This window comes from Mastomys coucha, unplaced genomic scaffold (assembly GCF_008632895.1).
Source record: "Mastomys coucha isolate ucsf_1 unplaced genomic scaffold, UCSF_Mcou_1 pScaffold21, whole genome shotgun sequence".
NCBI lineage: Eukaryota > Metazoa > Chordata > Mammalia > Rodentia > Muridae > Mastomys > Mastomys coucha.
The window spans coordinates 34,906,019-34,915,810 of NW_022196904.1; the positions used below are offsets into that span (position 1 = coordinate 34,906,019).

The window sequence follows — 9,792 nt, forward strand, 5'->3', positions numbered from 1 at the left end:
TGGCTCCCACCCCTTTCTTTCATTACCCACCCTCACACTGGCTCCCACCCCTTTCCTTCATTACCCTCGCTCTCACCCCCCAGCCTCAGACCCCAGCGTTGCCCCCAGGAGACCTAATGTATTTGCTCAGTGCTCTGACCCCACGGTAGCCAGGCTGTCACTGGTGCTGCCAGTGTGTGATCTCCCATCAGACCTTGCTGCTGTGGTTGTTCTGTGCCCTACAGGTGCCCTTTCCCATCAAGCTCTGTTACGAGTGTGGCACAGACCCAGATGGAAGTCTGTGCACTGTGTCAAGGGTCCAGGAAACTGCATTTAAAAGCCTTCTCTTTTAAAAAAAAATAGTGTGTGTGTACATGTACAAGCAAGCCTACAGGTGTGTGCCCACAGGCCGTGGGCTTAGGTCAGAGGACAACATAAAGGGATCATCCTCTCCTTTTACCATGTAGATCCTGGGGCTATCAGGCTTGACAGCAGGCACCCTTCTCTGCTGGGCCTCTGTTTCCTTTATGTTTGTCTTTAGTTGTTTTTGTTTTTTGTTTGAGACAGAGTTTTATGTGTCCTAAACTGGCCTTGAACTAATTCTCCTGCTTCTAACTCCCAAGTACTGGGATTATAGGTGTGCACCCCTACAGTCTGCTAATAGAAACCCTCTAGCACCATAATTCCATCTACCCAGGAAGCCTCCTCATGAACACTAAAAGTTCAAGCCCATCCTGAGCTACAGTGAATCCAAAGCCATACTGAGCAGAATTCAACAGGGGAGTGCATTGCTGGTGATGTAGTTCAGTGAACCAACAAACTTGGGTTGCATCTCCTAATGGGGATAAGAGAGAGTTTATTCTGGCTACAGCACAGAGGCAGGTGCATTGAGATGAGGGAAGCTTTTCTCTGGGTCCAAGATGCTATATGGAGGCATTCTTAGCCTTTGGGTTAATGGAAGCAAGTGATCTGCTAAGTTAATAGATTCTAAATGCTTTTATCTGTTAATCCAGATGTTCAGACACAGAGGAGGGCCAAGACTAGACTAGAACTAGCCCAAGATAAGGTAATTAGTCTCTGGCCCTAAAACACTACAATCTCTTTACAGTTCTGATATTCCAGTCAAAATCTTCAGACACAGCTTATTTTCAGGAGTTTTCTTCAAAAACCAAAACCCCCTCTTGGAAATAGCAGCAATAGACACACTTGCTACCTCCATAGAACCCCCTGCTTCCAAGACAGTCTTAAGTTAGGCCCCCTCCCTCTGTTCCCACCTCCCTGGGTGACGGTGGGTCGGCGCTTGACTTCAACATGGCTATAACAGCGGCCAAGTTCCCTGGCTTATAGGACAGACTACAAGAATCCAGGCTGTTAAAGTGAATTACACGTTGGGGCAAGTGCTCCCTGCATAGACAAAGCTTATGATGCTGAATGGAGCTCTGGCCCATCTATAAAATAGAAGTAAGAGAGGGCTGGAGATGCCACTCAGTGGTGGGATGCTTGCTGGCATGCTGGACTGAAACCTCAGTTCTGCCACAAAAAAATACATATGTACATATACATACATATATACATACATACATACACCACTGCAGATGTGCCAACCATTGTTTTCTGACTTAATCCCCCAAGCAGCTGGAAACATGTTGGTCTCACTAAGCAGGTGAGCTAGCAGGTTCCTCGGCTCCTTTTTCCTAGGGTAGCCACAGTGACATCAGCCCTGGGCCTCCCTCCACTCACCGGTCTTTTCTGCAGAGGGAGTTTCCTCCCTGTGTTAAGGAGGAGATTCACATAATGCTTTTTTGTTTGCTATACAGCAGGGTCTGATAGCCCAAGTTGGACTACAACTTGTTATGTAGCCAAAGATGTCCTTTAACTTCTGGGATTCCAGGCCCACCATATCACCATGCTTGATTTACCTGATGCTGAGGGTGGAACCCAGAGCTTCATGCGTGCCGGGAAAGTGCTCTACCAACTAGGCAACCTCCTTGACCCTGCTTGAATTTTATTTTATTTTTTAAGGCAAAGGTTTTTGTTTTTATTTTCTGTGCTGCTGCATCTAAAGGCGTGGGCAGGTGCCTTGGGACTTCCATTGGGCCCTTGTAAGTCAGTTCTCACTGGCTTGTTGACCATATCTGCTGCGCTTCCAGTGATAGGCATTTCAGTTCAAAACTGTATCCCTACACTCATAACAATCACAACTCTAAGGCTAGCCTGGGCCACGGAGCAAGTTCAAGGCCAGTGGGGGCAAATTTGTAAGTCCCTATCTCAAAGTAAAAAGAGATACTGCAGTGTAGCTAACTAGTAGAATGTCTGTCTAAAATCCACAAGTGAGGAGCTAGGGCCGTGCCTCAGTAGCAGAGCTTCTGCTAGAATCCCTAGTGAGAGGCTGGGAGCATGGCTCAGAGGTCGAGCCCCTGTCTCACATGCCTTTGGAAGGCCATTGGCACCTGTCGCAATAGTTCAGTACTGCTGGTCTCTCTAGGGTGAAGCCACCTTGCTCTACCCTGGTCACGCCGGCTTCCTCTGACTCTGCCTACCTTCCCAACTCCTTTCTACCTCAGGGTCTTAGCACCTGCTACGGACCTCCCTGGAATACCATTCCTTACACTTTACCTGGTCCACCTCAGTTCTTGTTTAGATCGTAGCCTACGGTTGACTCTCCCATTGAGCTCATCCTTAACAGTTTTCTTGGGCTCCTGTTACCTATCCTCAGAGCTCCAGAAACTCCTAGAAATCATCAGGTAATACCTCGGGGGCTGCCAGACTGTGCCACCTTCAGCGGGTCACTGCAGCTCAAAGCCTGCTTCCTCCTGTGCGCATGGGGGATGATGCGAGCTGGTCTCTGAGGCTAGATTAACGCGTGACGATAAGCGCGTGACAATAAGCGCAGTGCTCAGAGCAGAGCTCCTACATGGCGCCCCTTCATTCATGGTAGGTGACAGTATCATCTCCATGTACTTCTTCAGAGCATTGGGAGCAAGGTGACAGACACCTGAAATCCCAGCGTCAGAGGTGAGGGAAGTGGAGGTGTCCATCGATCCCCACATGCACACCGTGGCACATGAAGGCACACACAAGCACACAACAGTAATATTTAAAGTATTTTTAATGACATCTGTCTGTGGACATTGTGTACAACACATGGAGAGACCAGAAGAGGGCATCAGAGCCACTGGAGTTGGAGGTACAAGCAGTTGTGGAACTCCAGTCTTCTGGAAGAACAGCAAGTCTAAAACGCACACAGTGTGATAGGCCAGTCCTCCTTGGGCCTCTAAAGAGAGTACTCTGCCCACATCCTGAGTTCAGGCCCATGAAGCTAAACATGACACGTTTGTTTTGAGCTGATCTCACTACTTGGCCAGCCATCAAGCTTCTGAACTTCCCGCCTCAGCCACCCTAGTGGTAGGTGGTAGGTGTGCGCAACCACACTTGGCTGCTGGATGCACTTCTAATACGCTCGGAGGTATCCTGGTAGGTATTAGTCACTGGGCCTGAAGCAACAGAACTTTCTCCCAGAAACACACACACATGCCAAGAGTAGACACAGTGTCCACACAACCCTGTCAAATATCCCTGCTGCTTAGTAAAATCTGAATGAGACATGAGAGGGTGGTCTGGCGTCACGTGTGAGTCCTAGAGCCCATGACCCTATACAAGAAGGTCTTGGCCCTTTGTGGACCTCTACTGACCTAGCTGTGCAAGGGTCAGCTCTAAGGCTCTGACCTGATCGTCCTTCCTGAACCTGTGCATTCCCTGTCTACCACACAGATTCGGGTAAAGCCTGACAAGTCTGGAGTGGTCACTGATGGTGTGAAGCACTCCATGAACCCCTTCTGTGAGATTGCAGTGGAAGAGGCTGTGCGGCTAAAGGAGAAGAAGCTGGTGAAGGAGATCATCGCTGTCAGCTGTGGCCCCTCACAGTGCCAGGTGCTTAGGGACCCTGAGTGTGAGTGAAGAGTCTGAGGGCGGAGGATTGAAAACCTGAACCCCGAGTCTGAGGGAAAAGGCTGTGTGGACACATGAGTCTGTGGGAGGAGGCTGTCTGGATCTCTAAGTCTGAGGGAGGAGTTTGAGGAGGCTGTCTGGATCTCTAAGTCTGAGGGAGGAGTTTGAAAATCCCTCAGTCTGAGGGAGGAGGCTGAGCCTGAACCTTCCTCAGTTTGAGAGAGGAAGGCTGCAGCCTGTACCCTGGGTCTGAGGGAGGAGGGTTGGGGCCTGGGCCTGCGTCACTAGCATAATAAATGTCTAGTTAACTGCTCTGTCCTCTTTAGGAGACAATCCGAACTGCTCTGGCCATGGGTGCAGACAGAGGCATCCACGTGGAGGTGCCAGGGGCACAGGCAGAAAGCTTAGGGCCTCTGCAGGTGGCCCGGGTCCTGGCCAAGCTGGCTGAAAAGGAGAAAGTGGACCTTTTGTTCCTGGGCAAGCAGGTTGGTGTGCCAGGCCTTCTGTTACCCACCCTTCAACCTGCTTAGGATGGGTATGAGACCACACTGCAGCAGACTTAGGCCCAGCAGTTTATACAACCCAGGTCAAGTAGCACAGGAACCTGCCATCTCCACTGACAGAGCATGAGCAGGCAACACAGACCACTGTGAGTGTCAGAAAGAGGCTTTTGGCCAAGTTTGGCATCCAGCAAACTTGGTTTAGGCTCATATGGGTGAGACAGAGGCCTAGCCCAAGCCAGGCATGGTGTAGGGGCAGTAACAGGTTAAGAACATGCTGAGTCTGGCTTGATAACAGCTTGTGTGTTTGGGGTCAGACTGGGGACAACCAAAGAACATGCTTGTGTGTCTGAAAGGCAAGAGACATCAGGGAAAGGTAGGAATTCAGGAGACTGGCCCGGCCTTGACCGTTGAGCATGTTTGTTGTAGGCAGTAGTGAGCCACAGCTGGTCTGTGAGCAGGAGAGGCAGGATCTCCTCTGGGGCCAGAATGAATGGCCTGCAGTTTGGAGGTGGACCAAGTTGATAACTGGGCTGCATTAGGGCTCACTGAGGCTGTCTTGCTACTGGTTGGTTCCCCTGTCCCCACTGGAGATTCAGGGACACTCACCTTCCTGTGGGAGCTGCCTCCACCCTTCTCACGAAGATAAGTTTTATGGTGTCACAGGAAGATGGCAGAAGAAGGGGGTGTAGGAAGAGTCACAGGCAGAAAGGAGGAGAGAGAGGAAGGGTGCTAAGAAAACAGGATATCAATGGAACATAGAGGCCGCATACAGGAGGCTAATGAGATGGCTGGGGTCCTGAGGATGGGGGAGAGGCCCCAGGAAACCAGGCCTGCCCTGCGAGAGGGTGTGGGTGCGGGTCATGGGAATCCTACCAGCACGGTAAGATCAGATAATAGACTACATCACCAGGCCAGAGAGTCACAGGAGAATTCCCTAAACTGAGGCCAAGTGCCGAACCCAAGAACAAACCAACAAAGCAGGTCCTGGTAGGGTTGGGGTCCAGGTATCCCTGGTACCAGGCGTTGGCATCCTGGCATTTAGCAGCTCCAGGAATATCAGGGCTTTCTCCTCATGTTTCAGCTTAAGTCCTGTGCCCATCTCGGAACCAATCAGTGGAGGAAGGAGTGGGGAGTGAATAGAATGTCCGTACTGGCTTTGCTTTTTTTCCTGAGTTTCTGATGGGGCTGGCACATGTCCTGGCTGCCTTGAAAGTTAGGAGAATGGATGACTGTACAGAGCCCAGAAGGGTTGCCAGGCCGCTCCACGTCCCTGGACACGAGACTGCTGATCGTCTTGGTCCCAGGGAGGAAATCGTTCTAGACCAGGAATCAGCAATCTATAGCTCCAGGGAACATCTGCTTTGCCCATGAAGTTTTATTGGTACAGCCATACACGTTCATTTACATGTCACCTGTAGCTGGAGTGCTATGTGACCTGCCCGAACAGCTTGGAAAGCCTCAGGTGTTTCCTGTCTTGCCTGCTGAGAACGGTTATCGGTAAGAAGTCTAAATGGGCTGGCACAAGCCCAGCCACCATCACAAAGTCCCTCCTCTCTGTCCCTGCTAGGCTATCGACGATGACTGTAACCAGACAGGTCAGATGACAGCTGGACTTCTGGACTGGCCGCAGGTGAGGCTGGGGTAAGGAGCACGTGACCTCACCCTCCAAGCTCGGCTCCTCCCTGGGGCCTGTGCACCTATTCTCTACTTCCTGGGGTGTTGTTTCCCCAGTTTGCTTCCTGGCTTCCTCAAGGCTGTGCTTCCGGTCTCTGCTCAAGGGACCTTTCTTGCCCGTCCTGGATGAAACATTGTTCTGAAGAGACTTCCAAGTTTGCCATTTACTAGACTATCAAGGTTTTTATAACAGCTTTACTGAGAAATCAGGCACGTACAGTAAGCTGTGCACAGCCGGGCGGTGGTGGCGCACGCCTTTAATCCCAGCACTTGGGAGGCAGAGGCAGGTGGATTTCTGAGTTTTAGGCCAGCCTGGTCTACAGAGAGAGTTCCAGGACAGCCAGGACTACACAGAGAAACCCTGTCTTGAAAAACAAACAAACAAACAAACAAAAAAGCTATGCACACTTAAAGTGTATGATTTGCAATGAGAGACCTTGTCTCAAAAAGTAAAGTGGAAGGCTAGAAAGATGGTTCAGTGGGAAAGAGGCTTGCCACCAAACCTGATGATGAGTTTGATCCCCTGGACCCACATGGTGAGAGTAAACCAACTCCTCCGAGTTGTACACACACACACACACACACACACACACACACACACACACACTAAATAAATAAATAAACAAACATAAAATTTAAAAATAAGATGGAGCATGAATGAGGAAGACAGCAGATGTTGCCCAACGGATTCCACGTGCACCTGTATGCTCACACATATACACAGACACACAAAGTTTACAGCCTGACACATTTTAACATGGGGTTGACCCATGAAATCATCACTGGAGTCATGATAATGTACCTCAGATGTTTACATTTAAACAAATTAGGATATGGTGAGATGGCTCAGCAGGAAAAGGCACTTGCTACCAAGTCTGACCACCCGAGTTTGATCCCAGAGATGACTGCTAACTCCTCCTTTTCCTCCTCTACCTCTTGAATGCTGTGGTGACAGGTGTGCAGCCATAGCCCTGGTTTATGAGGTACTGGGGATGGAAGCAAAGCTTCTTGCATACTTGGCAAGTGCTGTACAAACTGAACCACATCATCAGTCTTCAAGTTCCTGATTCTACAACAGAACTGAAAACTTGGTTCAGGGCTCTTTTACTAATGTTGAGGGCTAGAAAGATGGCCTGTCAGTTAAGAGCACTGGCTGTACTTACAGAGGCCAGAACATGGTTCCCGGTATCCATATTAGGCAGCTCACTGCCTGTGATTCCAGCTCCAAGGGGTCCAGTACCCGTTCTGCGCTACTGTGGGCACTGTACTCCTGTGTAAACACACACACACACGAATCATGTAAGTAAAATGATGAATGTAGCTAGTGTTAAAGTAGCAGATGTGACCACAGGCTGAAACAGTATAAAACACAAAGCAGACTCAGGGAAGTGACACATCTAGTGTGTTCTAGCCTTTCTTCCTCTACCTCTTATTGATTTTTTTTATTTACACATGTGTGTGTGCATGTGTGTGTGTGTGTGCGTGTGTGCGTGTGTGTGGGCAACCTTGGAGACCAGAAGGTGGCATTGGGCTCCCTAGAGCTGGACTTACAGATGGGTGTGAGCCATTATGTCGCTGCTGGAAATTGAGCTCAGGTCCTCTGGAAAAGTAGTAAGTGCTCTTAACCACTGAGCCATTTCTCTAGCTCCTAGATTTATTTTATAGTTAATTATGTATATGTGTAGGGTGGGAGAGGTTATGCGCACATGTGTGCAGGAAGCTACAGAGGCCAGAAATGGACATCAGATCCCTAAAGCTGGCACAGTTGTGAGCCACCTGATGTGGATGCTCGGAACGAAACAAAGGACTTCTGCAAGAGCAGCCAAGTGTGTTTAACCTCCAAGCCACCTCTCTAGCCCCATGTCACATTTGAATGAAGTGACAGTGAGCTCCTCCTCCACCACCAGAGTTTGCAGTGCCTGATTTTAATATCCTGGGACTCCTGTCTCTTGCTCTGGTCTCCTCAGTTCACTTCTCTGTGCGTATGTTCAACAGGGGAACCCAAGGCCTGCTCAGTCCTGTTTGAATTCACTTTCCTCTGATGCTGTCCCTTCTAGGGTACATTTGCCTCTCAGGTGACACTGGAGGGGGACAAGGTAAAAGTGGAACGGGAAATTGACGGGGGTCTGGAGACCCTTCGCCTGAAGCTGCCCGCTGTGGTGACTGCTGACCTAAGGCTCAATGAGCCTCGCTATGCCACACTGCCCAACATCATGGTGAGTGGTTAGTGGCAAGCCACTGGGACCTACTGTGGGGAGGACTTGGTGCCTCCTCAGTGACTGGATGACTCAAGACAAGGGCACAAGGGATATAGACCCAAAGGAAAGGGTCACCTTGCCATCTTCTCTAGCAGTTTCCAGGCTCACCTCTACCAGTGGCAAAAGCTAATGGGCTAGTATAGCAAGAGGTGGGCCCATTAGGGTTACAACTGGTACGAAGTCTCTACAGCGCAGAAGGGCTTCTCCTGTCTTCCTAGCCAGTGGAACTTACTAGATAATTCTGGGCAGATAACAAGACTTCATCCAGTCTTGGCTCATGGTCATTTTTGTGAGTTGAAAGTCATTGTTTAGGCCATCTTGGAGGAAGCTAAGGCCTCTTGGTCAACAGGGAGTTCATCCCAAATCCTTACCTCAAGCAGGATGAGTTCTTTCAGTCAGCTTGACCAAGATGGCGTATTTAGTGGGTCACCTTGGCCAATATGGAAGGTTGAGTGTGTCACCCTGGCTAGTAGGAGGGTTCAGTGGGTCAAACCAGCCAATGGGAAAGACTCAGTAGATCAGCTTAGCCAGTGGGAAGATTCATTGGGTCAAGTCAGCCAATGTGGAGGCTTCAGTAGGTCAGCTGAGCTGCAGCCAAAAGGACATCTGTTTGCCACGGGCTCCATGAGCAGCTTAGGATGGGTCACTGAAGAGATCTGCTGCTGTAGTAGAGCCTCCTAGGGCATCCTAGCGTGAAGGGATAGACTACATCAGGTTTAGCTATGAGAAATCCCATCCCTGGCCAGCAGAGAGGTCCTGAGGGATTCTGGCAACAGGTATGGCTTTAAACATGCACTGCTCACCAGGAGGAGTTGGGTCAGGCAGGCAAGGGCTACACAACCCCCTGAGCCACTGACCCCTATGTGCAGAAAGCAAAGAAGAAGAAGATTGAAATGATGAAGCCTGGAGACCTGGGTGTGGACCTCACCTCCAAGGTCTCTGTGATCAGTGTGGAGGAGCCCCCTCAGCGCTTAGCAGGAGTCAAGGTGGAGACCACAGAAGACCTGGTGGCCAAGCTGAAGGAGGTGGGGCGGATCTGAGACCCTCCCTGATACTCTGCAATAAAACTGTGCCTTTCCAAGACACTGCCTCTCTTTCCTCATTCTTTGGATATCCTCATTTGATTCACTCATCAAACGTCTGCCTAAATCCCCCATGTGACAGGCCCTGTGCAGGGTGAGGCTGGGAAGCCTTTGAGTCACATCCCAGCCATTGACTTCACAGTAAAGGAATGGATGCTCGTAGAAGCAACTGTAGTACAGATTAAGGAGGGCTGGGTGGAGAGGCACACTGACCTTTGGGAGAACCCTCCCAGGAAGACAGAATCCAGATGAATGCTGGAGGAATGTCATGGAGACAAGGACTCAAAGCTGCGGAGGGTTTGCTGTGTCTCCTTGGCAAGCTGATCCCTGCTGAAATTTGGCAACCAA

General features: G+C 50.1%; 1 protein-coding gene across 1 annotated transcript in view; it reads left to right on the forward strand.

Moving 5' to 3' along the window:
* Etfb (electron transfer flavoprotein subunit beta) overlaps positions 1-9,445 on the forward strand; it is a 14,315-nt gene extending 4,870 nt beyond the window's left edge. Inside the window, exons 2-6 of the mRNA XM_031386289.1 lie at positions 3,751-3,909; positions 4,254-4,412; positions 5,998-6,060; positions 8,162-8,320; positions 9,232-9,445. Coding sequence (XP_031242149.1) covers positions 3,751-3,909; positions 4,254-4,412; positions 5,998-6,060; positions 8,162-8,320; positions 9,232-9,402 — 711 coding nt within the window. The 3' untranslated portion in view covers positions 9,403-9,445. The remainder of the gene's footprint in view (positions 1-3,750; positions 3,910-4,253; positions 4,413-5,997; positions 6,061-8,161; positions 8,321-9,231) is intronic.
* The last annotated feature ends 347 nt before the right edge of the window (positions 9,446-9,792 follow it).